The sequence below is a fragment of the Amblyomma americanum genome, chromosome 9, assembly GCF_052857255.1.
Source record: "Amblyomma americanum isolate KBUSLIRL-KWMA chromosome 9, ASM5285725v1, whole genome shotgun sequence".
Classification (NCBI taxonomy): domain Eukaryota; kingdom Metazoa; phylum Arthropoda; class Arachnida; order Ixodida; family Ixodidae; genus Amblyomma; species Amblyomma americanum.
In genome coordinates, this window is record NC_135505.1 from 115,866,091 (window position 1) to 115,888,112 (window position 22,022).

Consider the following 22,022-nt stretch of genomic DNA (forward strand, 5'->3'; position numbering starts at 1 on the left):
GTGTACACGCGTGCGCAAGTCAAGACCGCGAACAAACTTTCGGTACGCCACCAAACACTCCTGGCATACATCGAACGCCTACGCCGTTGGTGACACTGCACGTCTCGAGTCTGAAAGCGACATATTTGCTGTCCGGCTTTATCGTAAGCGGATTCCGTGGCCTCCCCGTATCTATATCTCTACCAGATAGTCTCCGGGTGCAGCCTAACGCCCGCTGTACTAAGAGCCACTGAAGCTGCGTAAATGCCAACACTCTGTATCGCCCTCTTCTTGGCGCTCGCAGCGACATCTAGCGTGTTATACCGCATGCGCCACCAAGTGTGCGCTTGTCCGCTCTATTTAAGCAAGTGGTCATACACAAAAGGCCTTCCTTTAAGGCCCGCGAAAAGACTCGCATTGTAGTCCGCAAATGCGACGTCTTTCACTGTGTGTATCCATCTAGTATTCGTGTTGAACTAAGCAAGTGCCGAGCACACAAAGCAACTGCGTTGGGGCTATACGCGCGGAGGAAGAAAAAAAAGCGCACAGCGCGTTCACACATGCGGCGCTCCTAGGACGCGCGTCTCTTCAAGAAGACCGAGACGAAGAACGACGATGGCACGCGGTGAAGGAGAGTGAGGGGGTATTTTTTCGGGCGCGCAGTGCCACCCGGGCAGCATCCGCGGAGACGGCGGCGGGTCAACTATACAGCTAAGTACACAAGCTCGCGTCGTATACCTACGCGACGAGGCGTCGGCGTGCATCAGTACAGAGGCGCTCGTTTCGTCCTGAAAGCGACGTGCGTCTGCACAGTTCACACACATACGCACACAACACTGCGATGTCCGCGAACGCCCCATTGTGTCTTCGGCGGCGCTCGCGGCGTCCCTAAGGGCGCGGAGAAAAGTTTTTTCCGGACGGGGTTCCGGAGCCCCTAATTGGGGTTCGACGGGGGGGCTGTAAGGACACCCCCCCCCCCTCCCTCCTTACACTAGCAGTGGCAGCCACGACGGCTCCGGCTACGGCTACAGCACCTTCTCCGCTCCCTGTTTGGCGCCGGTGAATGGGGGCGCGCAGATGCACGTCGGCTGCTCACTTGGACAAAAGGGCGGATTATTACGGGGTCCCAGCGGATTAGGGCCGTCGGCGCAGGGAGGGAAGGAGGGGTGAAGGGGGAGAGTCGTTGGATACCGATATGGACACAAAGGAACAATTTTTCGGGGGCGCTCCCGGGGATTTGCGTCGGCCAACCGCCTTCATTATATCATACATGCCGATGGCTCCCGCCATGAATAGTTTCGGTTTCGGGCGAGCTTTCGCCCGGTAGCTAGCTAGCTAGCTGGCTAGGTAGGTAGGTGGGTGGGTGGGTTGTGCAGTGGAGAATAAGGGGGAGGGAAACGGCCCGGGCCGCCGCCGCCGCGTCTTTTCCCGCGACCGGCAGCGGGCTGATTTTTAATCCGCCCCGGGTGGGGTTATAATCCAGCTGGAGGGGAGGGAACCAAGGGGACCTTCTTTCTTCCTCACTGTCCCCGCCGCCGCCGCCAGAGGATTACCGGCGGCGCTCGATAACAAGGCAGCGCCCTCCCCTCTACTCTTCCCCTCCGCTCGTGGTGGGCGGCCCGCCGGAAGTTCGCGGCGCTGCGTCTCCCGACAGATGGCGTTGGCCGCACGGCCCTCGGTCCGGCCCGCTTGGTGTCGCTGCCGCGCTGCGAGCGAAAATGCGGGGTTCGTGGGTCCTGGACCGTGGGCGCGGTCTGCGATTGCCGTACGCTTTGTGGTAGAGGCACAACAGGTGCCCCGTGTGAAGCGGTGATTGCAATTAGCATGCACCTGAGCCCCGTCATGGTGCTACATAAGGAAACCCATGCAGCTACCTCGCATTTGCATCGAAGGAAAGAAAAAAAAAACATTGTATAGTTGCTGGAAAAAATAACCCAACTTGAAGGTTGATTTCTTCACCTTGGTATAATATCCACCCCAGAAAGCTTTGTGTAAGAAGAAAGAGGCTTGCATGCAAAGAAAGTCTGAGGTCGGACTCGGTTTTGAACTGAGGAAACTGCTTAACTTTTTTTTTTGCGGTGGTACGCATGGGCTTCAATTGTTCCCTTCTTTGAAGCGTACCGGACCTTGGCGAATTCCCTTTTAAACGCACTGGCTTATTGGCTGTTGCATAAAATGTGAGAAGTCGACGGGAAACTTCAGATTTAAAAAAATCTGAATACCGATTCTGAATACCACTAATTTGTCGCAGGTAGTCGCTTGCGCTCGGGCGATATCATTCAATACTTGAAACTGGATTCACTGTTCCAGATACGTATGTTGAGGATGAATGACATGGGACCGGAACAATTGAGACGCGCCGCAGAAAATAAAAAAAAGAACCATAAAGACGAAGAAAGACAAGCTAGATTTATCACCACTTTCGGAGAACGGTAATCACACTATTTAAGCACATATTTGGTCCCCTAAACTAAAATATTATTCTTCTTCTGCTCGCATCTGTTCCGTTCATGTTTGAGTTTTCCCTTGGTTATTGCACATCACCCTGTTCAAAATGTAACACTCTAGCCGGTTAAAACTTAAGTCTGCATTGACCGCCATGCAGAAATCCTCTGTGACAAAAAGTAGTCCACTGCTATAGCTTTTCTTGCTACCTTAACAAAAAGCTAACCACCGGAAGAAATCATAAGGTCAAGAAATTTGAAGCCTCTAGCTTCTCTGACAAACATCAGTTACTGCTGTGGTTGATCAACGGAGTAATATAGAACGCCGCGGACTAGGCTTATTGTTTTCTAAATTGTAGCTTACAAAGACAGGACACGGCTGTCCGTGTCCATTGTTACCATCTGCTGTTTTTTTAAAGTTGTAGCTTACTAATATAGGACGCAGCGGACCATGCCCATTGGTACCATCTGCTGTTTATTTTTAAGCTGTAGCTTACTGTACAACCATTTGAGGAATAGCTTACTACAACCATGTTGTACGCTGCAGTGTGATTCAATAGGCCGATTGAAGCCACGGTTCAGGCAATCGACCTTCACCCAGTGGATCTACTGCTAAACCTGCACATCGCTGTGCATCTCGCATCGCACGGCCCCTGGTGTTTGTGCGTCGCATTATCCGCGGGAGTTCAGACGTGATTAGTCGACGAGCCATCTTCCGACTCCTCCAGGCGCGTGCCTAAAAGTGCAAGTTGATTCCGTGCAAAATCCCCCAGAGCCGATTGGCTCAGGAGCGGATTATCCGGATTGAAGTCTGTAGCGAGGAGATACGAGCCACGCCGCAGATGCTATCTCGGCTATAGTAAATGCCTCCCTACGGGTGGTAGACGGCGATACCGCTGTCTTTCCCTCTTATTTCTCTCTCTCTCCACCTCTGTTCCCTTTCCATTTTTCCTGCTGGAGTTGCAACGGGCCTTTTTTTTTATTCAGGTCTTCAAGCGATACGTTAGCAACGTACGTGTTCTATTGCACGTATACCGTATCGATGGCGTAACACTTGTCCTCTTTCCGTGTGCGACTGTATGAGAGATATAAATGCGATCGTGTTGAGCCATACCCGACAAATCCGGACAAAACCATTTTTGAGCGGCAAATACATTATGAGTGCAATTTTTCATACATTGCAAGATTTCACTATAACAATCCATATATACGCGGGTAAGTCTTCGACAGGCTTTTCCTGTCGAAGACTGTATTTTTCCTGTATTTTTCCTGTTAAAAGCGTTCGCCTTTGGTTTTCTATGGCCATCTTAACTGTTCCATGCGAGAAATTTTGTCCCAAGGATGTTGGACATGGTTCTCTACTCGACTTTGAATCACATCGACTCGAAGCTTAAATTGGTGTTAAGCAGACACTGGTTCGCTGTGGTTCAACAGGGGAAGAAATTTCACGCGCCATTATTGGCTGCGTAGTTGGAGCGAATGTAGTACAGCCCTTGCGCTTTTGCCTCATGATAGCTGGCCGCGTTTAGACATTTCGGGACGAGTATTTCTGCAGCGCATTCGCAATGGCCCCGCATAGGTGTCGCCTTTGTACGCGTGAGGGTTAGGCTGCCTCGATGCATCGTTCCCTAGTGAGGTTTAGTCACCAGTGACTATAGTTAGGGTCTGTTTTGTGTTCGGACATTTTTTTTTTTTAATTTCCGAAAGCGATTTTATTATAGGTTGGGTTCGGTAACCTATGATACTTTTATTGGTATCATATTGACACCGATAGGTGTATCATATTGATACCCATGATACTCGTAATGGCACCATATTGGTAGGTAACCTGTTGATATCCAAGCCAATATAAACGAGACAAAATCGGCTAGTGAGGGACGAGCCGAATGACTGCGTAGTAACTTGGGCGAATTGGGACAACAGTCCTTAGCGGCAACAAGAAAATGCAGGACAATCAATCGATGAGATGAGACGCTGTTGGACATGTTACACAAGGTGCCGCGGATTTGATTTGACCAGGCAAGACGAACATCCTTTAGCGCCGGTGCCTCTATGTAGTGTACGGAGCTGCGATACGTACGCGGCCGTGTGTACGCATTCAGGCCCAAGCGCGTTTCCTCGACTCGGCAAGAACGAAGCACTCTACGCAAAAAAAAAAAAAAAGCGGAAGCGCAAACACAGCACTGCGCACTGTTTGCGTCCCTTTCGTTGGGTTCCCTGCGGTCGCACCGTAACTCTTTGGCTCTAATGGGATTGCTTCTCTCCGTCTTTCTTCCGTTCTTTGCTTCCTTCTATCTCTCCTTGCTTTCTTCTTCGTTCATTCATTTTGCTCTTTCTTCCTTCTGTTATTTTTGCTCTCCTTATTTTCTTTGCTCTCTCCTTGTTTTGTTCTTCTTTCATTTGTTCTTCTTTCATTCCCTTTTTCTTTGTTCTTTTTTCCTTCCTTCTTTCTTTGTTCTTCTTTCCTTCTATCTTTGTTTTTCATTTCTTCTTTGTTCCTCTTTCCTTCCTTCTGTTTGTTCTCTCCTTCCTTCTGTCTTCCTTCTGTTTGTTCTCTCCTTCCTTCTGCCTTTGTTCTTCTTTCTTTCCTTCCTTCTTCCTTTGTTCTTCTTTCCTTCCTTCTGTCTTTGTTCTTTCCTTCCTCCACCTTCTGCGTTGTTCTTTCCTTCATCTTCTTCAGACTTCGCTACGCGCTCCCGCACTGCAGAGCCTCAGGAATTCACCGCCGCGGTTATTCTCTCGAGGCGGAATCGGCGAAGGCAAGTTTGTCGCCGACGGAACGCCGGCATCGAGCCAGTTCTTTTTCTTCGGCCTGTTTTGATGTTTATTTGCCCGTTTCCGCGGAAAAAGACTGGTCGGCCGCGGCTCGCTGCCATGGGAGCGCGGCGCGCGAGAGAACTCTGGCGTCCGCGTCGCCGCCGCCGCAGCAGCCGCAGTGTCGCGTAGTTTACGCAACTGCACGCGTCCGCGCGCCCGCGAGATGGCGGCCAAGATGAAAGGAACCCCGCGGCGGCGCGCATAGCTGGGCCCACCGGCCGGCCAGCTGGGAGTGCGCGACCGCTCTGGCCGCTGCACACGCACCGCACGCATTCTCCACTGAGCTCTGCCACGCTTAAATAGAACTGTGCAGTGTTTTTAAGGTGAAGAACCGTGCAGATGGTGCCAGCTAATCGGGGAGAGCTTGAACTCTGATGCGACGAATAGTCTTCCTCTGCAAGAAATACAGTTGTGATGAGATAGAAGAAACGTCTGCTCAGATAGAAACGTCTGCTCAGATAGAAACGTCTGCTCAGATAGAAACGTCTGCTCAGATAGTAACTTCTGCTCGGATAGAAACCTCTGCTCATATAGAAACCTCTGCTCAGATAGAAACGTCTGATCAGATAGTAACTTATGCTCGGATAGAAACCTCTGCTCAGATAGTAACTTGTGCTCGGATAGAAACCTCTGCTCAGATAGAAACCTCTGCTCAGATAGAAACCTCTGCTCAGATAGAAACCTCTGCTCAGATAGAAACGTCTGCTCAGATAGAAACGTCTGCTCGGATAGAAACCTCTGCTCAGATAGTAACTTGTGCTCGGATAGAAACCTCTGCTCAGATAGAAACCTCTGCTCAGATAGTAACTTGTGATCAGATAGAAACCTCTGCTCAGATAGAAACGTCTGCTCAGATAGTAACTTATGCTCGGATAGAAACCTCTGCTCAGATAGAAACCTCTGCTCAGATAGAAACCTCTGCTCAGATAGTAACTTGTGCTCGGATAGTAACTTGTTCTCGGATAGAAACCTCTGCTCAGACTGTAACTTGTGCTCGGATAGAAACCTGTGCTCAGATTGAAACCTCTGCTCAGATAGTAGCTTGTGCCCGCATGTAAAGATGTGCCGAAATAGAAACTTGTGTTCGGACAGAAACTCGGCCTGATATAAACCTGTGCTCGGAGAGGAATTTGTGTTCAAGTAGAAGCATCTGCTGTGACAGGAACCCGTGCGGAGATAGTAACTTAGGGTCAGATAGAAACTTGTGTTCGGATAGAAGTATGTGCTCGGATGCTGGGATATAAACTTGTGTTCAGATAGAAGCATGTGCTCGGATAGAAACCTGAGCTGAAATACAACTCTGCAGCTGATTCCCGTCAATAGGAAGAGCGATACAGCACACAGTGACCGTGCCTCTCTGCACGATAAGCACCAAAGTGTGAAGTGCGCATCACAGTGAACAGCACCGTTGCGATAAAGATTGAGTAATTTATTTTTACGCTCCAAAGCAAGGCTGGGGATAAGCCATGAGGCAATGCTGTTTAATGGAGTACTTCACATTAATTTTCGATCGCTCGTATTTTCTTACCGCGCGTTGTCTGTTCCGCCTTCACCAAAACGCGTCCTCCACGGCCGCGGAATCAAACCTGTGGACGCCCGCTACCAGACGCCGATGTCATGTGATTCGTCCAACCATATTTCGCATCTAAGAATTTGTAACTTGACAACAGTGTGATGCTTTCAAAGGTAATCCCGCCGTATGAGCCTTTAAGCTGTTTGTATTAAATGAACACAAGTATGCACCACCTATCAGTTCGGATGGCGTCAGTCTATGTTGCGACACGCGGTGGAGACGGTTTCGTTGAAAACAACCGAAAATGAATGCGCCGTATGAAAGTTGAAACTGCTTTCTGTCCCGTTTCAATAGTTACTGCCTCATCATTTTTTAGAATGCAAGCCGGCGATGTTACGGATGCGTATAGTGAGAACAACGTGTTTTCGTCGGGTCTCAGTGCATGTAATTCATAATTTGGGAGAAGTACGGTGCATACAGGGCGTCGATATTACCCGAATCAATGACAACGACGCAAACAAGACAGCACGGAGATGAGAACACACAGCACCAGCGAAACTAAACACTCTACTTACTGCTGAACACCATAATGATCGCATCATCGAGCCCCGCAGCCTCAAAGACGTTGTACCCTTTTATCGAAGCGGAGCAGGCCCGGCTATTGTTCTCCGGCGACGGAGAGATCCTGAACGCGTGCGCTCTCGCACACACAAGCGCGCTCCCGAGCACGTGGCGCCACCCGTCGGCGCCTTTGGGAAACCTGGAGGGAGTCGCCAGGCGTTGGCGCTCAACGTGGGGTGCTGCGTGAGCTGCTGGAGACCCGGCGGGACGGTGCGCGCTTATGACAAAAGGCCGTAACATGAGAACATAAAGGAAGCGTCACTGCGTGTGCGCGTTTCGGGGCATAAATTTGTCTCTCGAGCAACAATGGCGGTCGCAGCGTGTGCGGTTGTTTAGTTTGGCGCAGCGGGCTGATAAGCGCAGCGTGAAGCCCGGGTGCGCGCTCGGCTTTTATTTTAGCTTCTGAAATATTTCTGTATGATTTTTACGACTTGGAGCAAAGAACTTGAGCCACTCTGCTGACCGCTCGATCGTTCGGGGCGTGCCTGTGCTTTCGGGTGCGTGCATACTTCAACTGTTTCGTGCATAGCGGATTCAGAAGAACCATTCGTCCAGGAAATGCTCGACGAGGAAATATGCCGTGGAGGTATATTCTTCCTGCCGGGCTACTTGAAATGGGCGGTACCCTGTCCAAGCGGCAGTCCCCGTGCGGTAGTGCCGTGGTCATAATTTTGACAAGGTGGAGTTTGTCCGAAAGACGTTGCGCTTATCGCGTGCATTTGAATTCGGCCACAGGAGGTCTGGACGTCAAAGCGGCGGTGTTGTGTTCTGAAGGGAATATCGCTAGCACTGAGTCACTGCGGCTGTTCTCAACGGGGCGTGGTCGCAGGGCTGAACTATACCTTTTAGTGAATGAAGCGCAGTTTCTGAACCTGGTCTGAAGCAATTTTGCATACAGATATACCTTAAAAGGACATAACAATGGAACGCTCGAAACGTCGTTGTTGTTACTCAACTGGGATTAGAGCTGCACGTCCTATGTCTAAAATATAAACACTACTGTGCCACGTCAGGAAACATACAGTGCGTGTCCGAAGGCAGTTCCGTCTAAGGTGCGCTGTTATGTACGCTGGGCAGTGGAAGACTGCTTGGCAGTTGTATACCAGTGCGCAGTTCAAAACGTCCGCATTTTAAATTACCGTTGGCTTGTCTCTTGATTTATTCTCCAGTCACTGGGCTCGTACGGTTATTTATAACTCTGTAGCTCTGTCATTTCGTCCATGTCACTGCCTTTTTTTTCCAAATGCGTTGTCGCATCGCCAGTTTAGATAATCGTTCAGGCTCTTGCCATTGTACGTATCAAAGTATGTTAGTACGCGTCAACACCGTATTACGTTCGCGCCGATGAAGAGTCCATCACTGTAGGCGGCACGGGTCAAATTATTTGCAGTACGTTCTGCTTAGTGCTCAGTTGCTCACTATACCTGTTATAAAACTCAACTGACACAGGTGACTTCAGTTGCGCCGGGCCCTACAAGCTAGCACTAATACCACTCGCGTGACCGTAGCCGTTACCGAAGCCAACTGATCAGTGTCCAGCCTCCTCGCCTGCGTGCCCTCGTCTTATTGCAGTCAGTGTCGGAGTCCTTCTAAGGGGATGATATGGTAGTTAAGCTTGGCGCTAAATGACGCGTGGTCACTGATGTCGTCGTCGATGTTTCTAACCTCTGCTCCTCCCTTGAACTGTGCAGCGACCGGACCTGCTCCCCGCAAGCAACGCCGCGAGAGGACCACGTTCACGAGGGCCCAGCTGGACGTCCTGGAGGCTCTGTTCAGCAAGACTCGCTACCCGGACATCTTCATGCGAGAAGAGGTGGCCCTCAAGATCAACCTTCCGGAGTCCAGGGTCCAGGTAAGCACCGATTGCCTTCCACTTTTTTGTGTGTGTGTGGCTGTGCCGACACACACGGCTGTGCACTGTACAAAACAAGGACGGGATTAGGGATGAGTCAAAGCGCTTAATTCTTAATCCCCACTTAAAAATTGATCCCGAAGGGAACAGAGAAGTCGACGGGAGAAAGTAGTCATGCACAGTGCTGAAGTAGTCATGCACAGTGCTGAAGTATTCATGCGCAGAGCTTCCAGAATGAAAGCATTTTATACGGGGGAAGACAAGGTTCTTTTGGTTTATGGTGTTTAACGTCACAAAGCGACTCAGGCTATGAGGGAGGCCGTGGTGAAGGGCTCCGGAAAGTTCGGCAGCCTGGCGTTCTTTAACATGCACTGACATCGCACGGAACACGGGCCTGTAGCATTTTGCATCCATCGAAATTCGATCACCGCGGCCGGAATCGAACCCGCGTCTTTCGGCTCAATAGACGAGCACCCTAACCACTGAGCCACGGCGATGGCCGGAAGAAAAAGTATGGAAGATTTGCCACGTATACGCTTTTTTCTTCCGTGACCTTCTTTTTTCCTGCAGTTTGAGGGGTGATCGAGAATTAAAATACCTCGAACCTTGATTCACTATACCTTTTTGTGGAGGGTGCAAGACGCAATTCACAGAGAAGTTTTTCACAGTAGTTCAGTAGTGTGTATACAGTTCTGTGTGGCGCAAATTTCACCCCTTTTGCCTGCGTAATCAAGGGCATCGCATTGCGATGGGTGAGATCGTCGACTGTACGTAACTCGGGCCTTGCAGTTTATCGCTGCATGGCATTGTAACCAGATAGCAGCATGGCAGGGAATGTCGCTGTACTTATTTTTCTCATCCAGTGCCTATAACCGCACCGTCAGTACTGGCTTCTATCCTGCAGAAGTGTGATCGGTATCACCTAACACAAATTGTCGCTGAACGCGATAGGTTGTTCTACTGAGCGACCGATAATCCTATCATTGACATACCTGCGCCGATATTAACAAGCATTCCTTCGTGTATACTGTAGCACGCGCTTGACATGGGTTAATTTTTCTTCCATGAAATCACAGCAGCCCAGAGCTGCTGTCAATTTACTGACGTGCTCTATGGCGGTATAAATCATTCGCAATAAATTGTGAAATATGAATTTTACATTGGCAGCAATCCGATTTCTACGTGCTTTCGCAGCTTACCGTGCTTAGACATTATGCACCGACGGTCGGAACATGCATGTTATGCCGCTTCTTTGACTAACGATAGTGAAACCAAATCACTTACATGCGTCATTAAAGCTCAGCAATTCTTTCTATGCTTCATGTTAGTGCTGACTGAGCACTTCCCATCGCGTCCGACATCTTCGCCCAATATAAATGATTGAATTGGTTAAAATCAGTGATTTCATGCCCCACTCTATATATACCCCTTGCGGATAACTCGTGTCCTTTTAGTTCCCGTCGTGATCACCATTGAGAAGGAAGCAAAACAGGGTATCCTCCCCAAAATCATCCCCTCAATTTTCCGCCCCCGCATCACCGACCCCACAAATCCCCAAATCGGTTATTCATGAGAAGGCCATACACGCGTGTCGTCGCTACTGTGGGCGTGCGTCACGTGCAGGCTAAGCGCGCGCAGGTCTTTCACACACACCGAGACGTTTCGGACTGTCGCGCACGTGGAAAGAGACCTCGAACCGCGGCCACTCGCCTCGCCTCCCACGGTTCACCGCGCCGTGCCGAAACGTTGTCGTTGCCGCCGCCGCAGACGCCATCTAGCGAGCGAGCAGCGAACGAGAGTAGGGGGAAGAACGGGGACAGCGCACACATCCGAAACGACGGCGGTTCGTCAGCTGGCTGCGCACGCAAGCACACGCACGCACACGCACACAATCACTCCGGTTTCAATTACAAGCCCGCTTTCCCGCGACCGTGCAGACCTCGGGGTCGATCTCTGTCATGCAAATGGCTGAGCGACCGGCGGTGGCCCCTGGTCGTCGAGCCAGCTGTGGAGAGGACGGGGAATGGTTTTGGGAGAGCGTGGCGGGAAGGAGGGAGGGGGGAGCTCCCCCCTCTCGCACAATGCGCCGGAGCAACTAGACATTCGACGCCGCACTCGAGAACGCTCGTGTGAACACGTTCTACGCCCGCAGCGCCATGCACTGTTCTTGTGCACGCGATGAAAGAAACATACACTCGTGGTGCGCGGGGCAGCTCCGGTGAGATGCGCAACACAGAGGACTGCGGTGGGGATGGAAAGCGATGTGGCCGCAGGAAAAACGCTGCGATGTGTGTCCCCGATGCGCGACAGATGCAATCTCGCGTGCGCGTTCCTTGTAACATGTCTCCCCCCGCTGCTGTCTATTGGCGTTCCTGTCAGCATTGCCGCTACCGCGATGTATGTTGGACAGTATATGTCTACGGTGGAGACCTTCTGTCTAGGCACCCTTACTTTCTATACTGCTACTGTGCGTAAAAAGCACCGACGGCAAAGAGGTCGCCACCATCGCCTTTCGGTTTCTTTCGTCGAGCGACCGTATCGTATCTTCGATGGGGTCTGGAGCGACCACCTGTCGCTTCTTCCGAAAAGTGAATGTCTTGGGCAACGGAAGTGGCATGGGCGATGGCGTCGTGTCCCACTTTTCCGTGAGTCTGTGTTTTTCCATGCGTGTGCTTCCTGTATCACACGAGACGCTGCTCTGTACCGCCTTGGCGTATCAGTGGTTGTGGTACTCGGCTGCTGACCTGAAAGACGCGGGTCCGATCCCGGCCGCGGAGGTCGCATTTCGATGGCGTCGAAATGCTACAGGCCTGTAACGTCAGTGCACGTTGAAAAACCCCTATTGGTCGAAATTTTCCGGAGCCCTTCTACGGCGCCCTTATGTTCTTAGTCGCATAGAGACGTTAAACCTCATAAACCAAACATCTTACGTTGCGGCCACTGGTGGCCGTAAGTACGGCCATATATATGTGGCATCTCAACGCTTGAGCTTAGTTTCACTTTATGTACACTGTGTAAATGCTGAATGTAAAGGAACCAAGCGAAATATGTCTTCTATAAACTCTATAAAGTACTGATCATCAAGCTCTGTCAATAACTAATGAATTAGGGCCAGTGTCTTTTGCGGTGGCGTACGCAAGCAAAGTTGACGCAGAAAGAGAGTATATGTGGACTATAAACTGAAATCGAGTTAATGCTATCCTAGCCGGATATCAAGAGGAGATAAGCTTAATCAAGGAAGGCAATCTGCAGAGCACATAATCGCATAGATATGTCCTGATCAAAATCAGGATGCCAAGGAGAGAGAAAAGAGAATGTGGCGATAGTGAAGTGCATGCACCTGCTACAGAACCAGGTTTCTTTAGCCATGTATACCAATTACGGAATTCTTAATCTAAGTTCGGCCACTGCCCGCGGTTCAGTCCCTGAACATTAGCAGATGGATGTGTCACCTTTGAGCAGGGCCCCTCGCCTTTGGCGGCGCCCCTCAAATTTTCGGTCCCCGTGATAACCATTCCATAATAATGTTTTGAAAGCGCTGCGCGGTTCATCTGAGTGCCACAAGTTGTGTGACAATCGGCTAATCTCCTAGTTTTGAACGGGTTTAGAGTGCTGGGTCCCGCGGAAAGTTCAACTATTGTGATCAAAGAACTCTACAGAAAGGTGCGTACGCCTGGATTGCCTGCTCCAGCTTTGTATTTAAAAAGACTCCACAGGTAATGTGTAAGTTCCGCTGAAGTACGAAATCGTGACCGCCTCTTTTGCTGATATATACTCCTTTTAAAATATGTGCCCGACGTGGAATGTGCGCTACTATATTAGCTAGCGGCAACCCAGGTCAACGTGAGCCTCACTAGAGGAACGCATACTGCTCATTTGAATTGCACTCCTGATCTTTACTATCCTCCTGGGCAGTCCCGATGTGGACTTATATTAGGAACGAAAATGATTATGCTTCTGGTGATACGCGCAGTTCGAGCATGCGTTCAGTACAGCGCTATATCCGTGGATGTAGTAGTGAGCATTACATGCCTAACTCTACGGAGCGCACACATTCCACGTGGCGTGGCCATCGAATAAAGGTATACATCGCGTCCGTGACTACGCAACCAACCAATCCCATCCGCCGGAAGTTAGGTCCAACGCACGTCCAGTGTCCACGCCTTATCGCTGTGCCAGGGTAAGAGCTGACCGAGTATTTCCTGGCGGGGTAAAAAAAAAGGAGAACTCCAGTCCTTTTACGCGGCGGACACCGACACAGCATTGATTCGGTGTCGCTGCAGCTACTGCTGGCGCTCAAAGGGAAACTATTGCTTCAAAGAATGCCACCATCTCGCACGGGATCTGGCCCCCCGGCTCGTCCGCCCTCTCCTCCGCAAGACCGGAGCGGGCAAAAGACCTCCGCCGCCTCTGCAGCTCGCGCGGAGATCGCTTGTTTGTAGAGGGCCGACCCGGTATCTCTCTAGAGCAGCCGCCACGAGTTCCCTACTCACACACGCACACTGTCGTCACAGCGAGGTGTGCGGTGTCGGATGCTTTGGCGGCGGCGGCCGCCGCATGATGAGGACAGGGAGAGGGCTTCTTTTCCCCCCAAACCTCTTTTCTGTTTATTCAAGAAGCGTGATGTTCACGCCGAGAAGAGCTCCCAAGTAAAGAGGGTTGCAGGGGGTGCCAGGGGAATAGGGGGGCAGTGGCTGGGGCGTTGTCCGTTCTTGTTTGTGCGTTACGGGAACGCACAGACGAACACACACGACGACGTGTCTGTGTGTGCGTCTGCGTCGCTTCATCGCGTGGCTGCTGCGGCGTGTTATTTGCGGGGCGTTATCGGCATCCTGCCACGGTGGGGGTATCGAGGGGGGACCTATAATATAAAACTGCTACTGATGTTGCTGCCTGCGCGGGCGAGAGAGAAATTGGGGAAGGACGGAAAGGAAGAGAGAGGGGAAGGGAGTGTTCTCCTCCATTGTCCGGCCCATCTATGTAGCCAGCAACTCACAGCCGCAGTGCCTGCCGGTATACGGCGATGGCCGCCTTGTGCGTGAGCGCGCATATATGCGGTCGCCTTTCCTCCCTCGCTCCTTCCTGATCTGTGTGGGCCCTGGCTGGCGTTGCTGTCGGCGCCACGCGAAAGGCTGTGTCCTCAGGCTTAAACGTGTCGCGCTTTTCTTGGCTCCGCTCGTCGGCGTTCTCTTTTTTCCTTTGTCCGGCTCGGTTTCAGTTCACTAAACCTCGCGGAACTCTGAGGTCCGTGAACCGCGCAGTCGGTCCAGGCGGCGAAGTTCAAGAGCCGGGGACACCGCGTGCGGATTTGTGCGTGCTTGCCGAGGTCGCGAGCACACGCGAACGCACGCGGTAAACCTTTTAACGCCCGCCGCTTCTTTCTTGGGGTCCGGAAGGTAATAGCAGCCCACCGTGGTCGTGGCGGTGTGTATGTGTGTAACTTGTGTATGTTTTCTTGACGCATGCGCCGTACGGATTCGGGGGTCCTCTGTGCGAACTGGGCTTGGGCGGCTGGGACTCCATTTGGTCCGCCGCTGGGTCCGGTGTGCGATGATGCGAAGAGTTGTCGGTGTATGTACCGATGGTATCGGCGTCTACTTTGAGTGTGGTCCTTCTGTGGGCGAGGTGCGGCCGGGTTATAGGTGCAGTCGCTCTTGTGTGACTCCTTTATCCTTAGGGATGTCTGTTTGTTTGCATTTGCTCTTCCTGGCACTTGCATGTGCGGTTCGTGTATACACACACGGCGATGACAGTACGTCCCCGTCGTGGTGGCTCAGTGGTTAGGGCGCTCGACTACTGATCCGGAGTTCCCGGGTTCGAACCCGACCGCGGCGGCTGCGTTTTTATGGAGGAAAAACGCTAAGGCGCCCGTGTGCTGTGCGATGTCAGTGCACGTTAAAGATCCCCAGGTGGTCGAAATTATTCCGGAGCCCTCCACTACGGCACCTCTCTCTTCCTTTCTCCTTTCACTCCCCCCATTACCCTTTCCTTACGGCGCGGTTCAGGTGTCCAACGATATATGAGACAGATACTGCGCCATTTCCTTTCCCCCAAAACCAATTATTATTATTATTATGACAGTACGCGGTTAGTGCGCTCATCTCGCTTACTCTATTTTGCTCCATTTGTCAATGGGGTTTACTTTCGCCGTTAAGTACGGTGCAGCTTGCTACAGTTATTCAATTTTTCCTTAACGTAGCCATAAAATTCTGAAAGTACGCACATAACATCGGCTTGTAGCAGTCGACAGATTTATTGTGATATGGCGCAGTCTGGAAGCGAACAGAGTGCGTCGCGTGGTAGCGGAGCAGGGAAGAATGATATAACCCTGTGGCGTTCAATAAACATAAATTAGAGGTTCAAAAGAAGCAAAGTGCCGGATGTCAGCTTTTCTCTCCACGCCTATTTCGCAAACGCATGTCCTTTTTACACGCAGTTCTTGTCACAATGCTGAAGTCTATAGTTCGGTTGTCGGAATCAGTACAGGATGATGTAGCGCATAAAAGGACGCATACCCAAGAAAACAATGTTTGAAAAGCCCTATAGTCGGATACAATTCAAGAAAGCAGCTGCGGATGCCGGGCCCCTCAAATGAAACCCTCCAGCCACTTTGTAAGAATATATTATTACATCATGCCTCCAGCCAATGGCGTCAACCGGTTCTCATGACGTCGCGGTTTATCCCCAAGCGTGAAATCACTGTTGGATGGCAAGTATACCTCTGTGAAATGAGATTAACCGTGACGTCATGACATTCGGCCGATGCCATTGGCTGGAGGGCATACTTTGAGGTGTATACGCCGCTGCGTTCTTGACTTGTACACGATATGCTGGCTCAAAATCTGCTTACCGCGGACCTGTACATTAGCCGACCAACAATTAAAACTTATCAAATGCGCATGTCTTGACCATGCTTTCTTGCACCCTGCGCGCAGGTATGGTTCAAGAACCGCCGAGCCAAGTGCCGTCAGCAGCAGCAGCAGCAGCAGAACGGCTCCGCCTCCAAGCCGCGACCCAAGAAGGCCAAGAGTCCCGCGCCCTCATCCAGCCCGACCTCGTCGAGCCGTGGCGAATCTCCGTACAAGCCGGCGGCGCTGGTCGCCAGCGCCGCCTCCTCTCCCCTCCACCAGCAGGCGAGCTCCATCTGGAGCCCCGCAGCCATCGGACCAGCCGTGGCCGAGCTCATGGCTGGCGCGCACCAGCGCTCCCCGTACCACACGGGTTCCTCCTCTGTGGCTCACGGCCAGGGACCGACGGTGAGCCAGGCTACCCTAGCAGCGGGACCCCAGCACGCTGCCCCACCTTCCCTCCAGACCGCGGGAGGTGGCTGCTACGCGCCCACTGGTCCCTACGGGGCGCCCTACTACGGCGGCATGGACTACCTCGCTGGACCCGTGCACCAGGCCCCACCGCACCAGGCCCCGCACCCGTCGTCCCACCAGCAGGACCGGCCTGCGACGCTGAGTACGAGGACGCCCCCGGCCGCGGACTGCCTCGAGTACGGCGGAGGGGACAAAGGCGGAGCGGCGGCGCCCTGGAAGTTCCAGGTTCTCTGAGGCCCCGCCGCCCTCTGATGTCGTCATCGTCGTCACCCGCGGTGCGTGTGCATGTGTCGTGGGTGCGCGCGTGTGTGTTGGTGTGCCCCTCACGCGCGCCCCTCTGTGATATACGCCCGGGACAATCTCTCGCTATTATTTGTGTACATAACGGAGGGACCTTTTGTAGGCGCCACCGGAACGCCACACAGCAGCAGCAGCAGCAGTCGCTTTGGCTGGGTCGTCCCTGTGCGTGGACTTCGCGCGCATTTTTTTGTGCGGTGGAAGGAGTGCCGTGTACCTCGCGCCCATGCCCTCGTTGTCACCACCGCAACCTTCACCACCAATGTCATCTTACCAAGTACCACCACCTATCCTACCATCACAAAGGACAACGGTACAGCCGGCGGCTGTTCGAGGTAGTCGCCTCGCTGCAAGCGCTCTTCTTACCGTACTGACGACGCTGGACTTTCAGCTAAGCTCGTATTTAAGCTGTAAATAAAAGAAAAAAAATCTCATCAACTGTGGATTGAATTTGTGGTTACTTGGCAGCACCTGGGTGTATGCATATGTGCACAGTGGGTTATGTATGTGCATTCAATGGCCACTTAACGAAGAACAGCCTTGAAGATATAGATGTCTCTTGTCTGGAAGCCGAAGGCGGGACAAGTTATACTGAATACGTCGCCAGAAGCTTCGAGCTCCCATTGCCATCGGCAGCAAACGTCTCTGCAAACCTTTGCGGTCTATAGATTTTCTATACCTTTCTTGTAGACTCTATTGTCATCCTATACCAAGTACTACCACCACCTATCCTGCCAAAGTACAACGGTACAGCCGGCGGCTATTCGAGGTAGTCGCCTCGAATGTCATTCTATAGACATTTCCTTTTGTCTATATGTTGTCCACAGAGAAACGTCTACTGAAAGTATATGCACATAAATCTATATATTGTTTAGAGGATTTATATTTTCTATAGAGCAGTCTATAGAATTCTTTAGATTATTGAAAAAGTCTATGGACAGTATATAGACTATCTATTGAAATTTTTGTAAGGGCGCTGATGTAGTGTACCAGAAGAAAAGGCGCGCAGAATGGGGAGTGTGTGTGAACGGTTGCATATCAGCAACTCTTGTTCGCGTGTCTTTAGAGCTGTCCCAATGCCAGAGCTGCTAGTTTAAGGGAAGCCTTCAAATGCTTCTCTGGCAGCGGCATCCGACAGCTGTACGGACATAGATGTATAAGCTGCTGTGCTGATCACATACCACCCAATGCTTCGGGCATACCTATATATACGTGCTATGTCTCATGATTCGGCGTAGTGACGCAGTTCAAATGTGCTGAGGTGCTTGCCGTTTGATAGGCATCGCTCTGAAAGTGATATAGATAAGGCACCGTGAGTCACAAGAACTGTTTTTTTAGCTCTCCCCCCTATTTACTTAATTAAAACCTTGCTTTGACGCAAACAGTCGAAGGCTATAGCCAAATCACGTAGACACGCGCAAAAAAGCTAAAGTGCCTAGTTGCAACAGCAGCGTACGTAGTTTGAAGTGAAGCGTATACAGGACGATTCTTTTGTTCATTTCAAAAACTGAGAAATACGTCGTTGTGGTTTCTGCAGGTGGATCGTTCAGCAAGGCGAACATTACATACTATCAGCAAGAAACAAAACGCGAACAAGACAACTAAGCCACGATTAGCAAAGTATGAAGGTCTTAGCCAGGGGAAATTCAATACTTCCAGAGGGCAATTTCACTTCGAAAACGCAAGGGCTCCTCTTCAGAAGTGATAATCAGCCATGCTTGTGTTTGCTTTGCAGGCGCTAATATGCCGCTGTTTTTTGTTGCTGCCTGAATTTACTTGTTCGCGTTTCATTCGTTGCTGATAGTACGTGATAGTGCTGAATAATTAGACGTTTCTTTAACTAAAATTAACAACACTTTTGAAGCGGAAGCTTCATCGCGCTAGGTAAAGCTGACTTCGCCGTGCGTTGCCGGTTGACCATCAAGTGAGCCAGAGGTCGTGTGTGGCTATAGGCCTCACAATATGCGGTGTCAGTTTTCCCGAATACATTCAACAAAATTTTGAGCAATCGTTCGTCATACGACATTCTGGTTAATGGCATAGCATTTCTGTTTTCATGTGGCTTACATGTTGCAGTATTCTTGTTCTCGTTTCATTCGTTGCTGACAGTATATAACGTGCGCCTTACTGCACAAATCACCTGCACAGACTGCACTGCGTATCTCTCGCAGTTTTGTAAAAAAATCTGTAAACGCAAAAAAAAAATCGCGATATATGTACTATACGTTAGATGCTTTTCCGGCCCTCCCTGCATTGGAACTGCGATGCTGTAACTGTCTTTCTGACTTCGGTAATACTTCAAAAATTAAGGCGACCTTAACGAGCACTTCTATAAAATATCATATATGCATGCATATGTTTTCGGGATTGCCTGGAATGATCATGAGGTCCAACTGTTACTATGATTCTGACATTCGCCACCTCAATTGTGCGTTGATAAATACCCATTCCTCCTGCACTGATGCTCGTTCACATATTCTTCACGGATGTCGAAAGTGTCTTTGGTTCCCCTCGCACAAGATCGCTTTCAACGCTCCTCGCTTTAAAATGCACTTTGTTTTTAGGGCCCATTCACACTTGAGAGTCGCAGAGGTCGTGCGTCTGTTTTGGTCGAAAAGCGTCAGTCGCAAACGGTCACGTTGGTCGAAAAGCGACAGACGCGGGCCAGTCGCTCGCTGCTCGATTTCGCCTCGCGACTGCGAGTCGCAAACCGCTGAACCAATCAGCGAGCGAGCCGAGCTTTCGGCAACGACGCCGCTCGCGGGTGCGCCGAGCTGCCGTAGTCGTCACTAAGCCTAGCCGGTTTCACATCGATGCCGCAGCTGAGGGCGTTTCGGAACTAACCAGCTCTGTAATCAAGATGCTACTTTCGTCACGGCTTTATTGTGAACCCCGCCTCATGACAATATAAAAATATGCTCGATTTCCGCGACGCCTTCAGCAGCGGAGAAACAGGCGCCAGGCGATCGAGCCGCTTTGGGCAACAGCAGCAAAGCGGCTATGAGAAGAAATTTGCTTGTATCCAGCAGCTCGGTATTGGCTAACGACCCTCAAGACTGATTCATTTTTGAATTTCGACTTCCCAGAGCATGGTATGGACGCGAACAAACAACATACTAGCGCATTTTTCTGACGCTAGCGGCCGGCATCCAGGATGGCTGGCAGGCCGCTTGTACGGCCGCGGTACACATTGCCGCTATATCTTCCTCTTCGCTCAGGTCGTCGCAGTACATTGCTAATATCGAGTGACCAGAGCACTTTCGAGGGCCAAGCGCGAGCGCAGGAGACGCAGCCAAAGCATACGAAACTTTCGAAAGCGCGCGAACGGCGTCATTCCCAAGAGTTCTCATTTCAAACGAGAATCGAACGAGAAGGCGACCCGCAGGTCACCCTTGGAAGTCTGAACATCGGTGTTTTAGAACTGCGGTGTATTCGCAGGCGACTGCTGGTCGCGCGACCTCTGCGACTCTCAAGTGTGAATGAGGCCTCACTCATCACGCGCTTCCATCACTGCTGAACGCTAACCTAATATAATCGCTGATATGTTGTTTTAAGTCACTACGACATTTATAATCCAGCCTCCACTGAGACCTGGACTGACAAAAAATGTCCTGTCAGCGATTATATTTACAGTTTTTCTAGTGGATCACGTGACCAGAACATCGAATTGACTTCACAGTTGTCGTTCGGTCGATGAAACCGAAACAGCATCAAGAAGAAATTCAAATATAAATTGTTTAGCGCTCGTACACGAATACCACAGTGTGCTCCATGTATACGAATGTCTAAGACATGGTTTGGAAGAAGAAAACACGCAATCAAAAATGTGATGTCTAATTCCTTTAAGACCGTGGGCATGCGTGATGCACCCGTGCTCTGCGGCAGCTCAATGGTTAGCGCACCGGGTTCAGTCACTCATTTAGTTCAGTCCCGGCCGCGTTCCGATGGGAGGGGGCCGAAACGCAAAAGGCGTTCATACAATGTCAGCGCACGTTAAAGACCCCCAGGTGGTCTAAATTGATGCGGAGCCATTACGGCGCCCATGACAGCCCGCGTACCACTTCGGGACGTTAAACCCGACATTTATGCTCCTCCCTTTCCCTTCCTTTCTCTCAAGTTCGGTTCAGGTTTCCACCCAAAGTGAGCCAGTTACTGCGCCTACCTGGCCTTTACACTGTGCTGCTCCTAACTATGTACACGCACTACAACGGATGAACCAGCAGTATAGCTACGCAGAGAGCCCACTTGTCACAGCTGCATGTCATACCGATCTAATCAAGTCTCCTCTATCGGTTACCTGAAGGGGAAACAGGCGACGTTCGGTGTTTGGCTATTGAGCACGAGGTCCAGGGATCCAGTCGCGGCCTCACCGGCCGCGTTACGATGGAGGCGAAATACATGACACCCATGTGCAGTGCAAAGTGACTTTTTTGGCATTGCACCTTGCTACCTTGGTCGACGAAAATACAGTTTATTGTCCTCCTCCTGGCATTGCAGCTGAAGTGCTACAGAATCAGAACACGCCAAGTCTCCCAAGCACACCGAACATAAGAATAAGGTTATAAAAATGTCATGTAACGTTATGTAGTAACGTTCCCAAGCAGCACAGGTAATCCGCCCAATATTGGAAGTGTATTGGCAAAGACTGGTCCAACAAGCGACCAGAGTGAAACCATTCATTTGCAATATTGGGCTGATTACCTGTATGTTGCATTGGAACGTTACATTAATGTTAAAAATGAACAAAAAACGTTATATTGTTATACGTAAAAAGTTAGTTTAACATTGAAAGTAAACATTATTCTAACGCTTACATGCAAATCTTACTATAATGCTAAAAATTAACAAATAATGTTATATGTTTTGTCGGACACATTACTCAAACTTTTCCAAAATAACATTGTTTTATTTAGCTATCTAAACATGATTATAACACTTAAATCATTACATTGCAAATTCGATCCCGGCCGCGGCGGTCGAATTTCGATGGAGGCGAAATTTTAGAGGCCCGTGTACTGTGCGATGTCAGTGCACGTTAAAGAACCCCTGGTGGTCAAAATTTCCGGAGCCCTTCACTACGGCGTCTCTCATAGCCTGAGTCGCTTTGGGACGTTAAACCCCCATAAACCAAACCAACCATTACATTACAAATATATTTCAAGCACTCAGCCTCAGAA

At 50.6% G+C, this 22,022-nt stretch overlaps 1 protein-coding gene across 1 annotated transcript in view; it reads left to right on the forward strand.

Moving 5' to 3' along the window:
- The window catches only part of LOC144104159 (uncharacterized), an 87,489-nt gene extending 70,211 nt beyond the window's left edge, over positions 1 to 17,278 (forward strand). The window contains exons 3-4 of the mRNA XM_077637004.1: positions 9,066 to 9,226; positions 16,162 to 17,278. Coding sequence (XP_077493130.1) covers positions 9,066 to 9,226; positions 16,162 to 16,782 — 782 coding nt within the window. The 3' untranslated portion in view covers positions 16,783 to 17,278. The remainder of the gene's footprint in view (positions 1 to 9,065; positions 9,227 to 16,161) is intronic.
- The last annotated feature ends 4,744 nt before the right edge of the window (positions 17,279 to 22,022 follow it).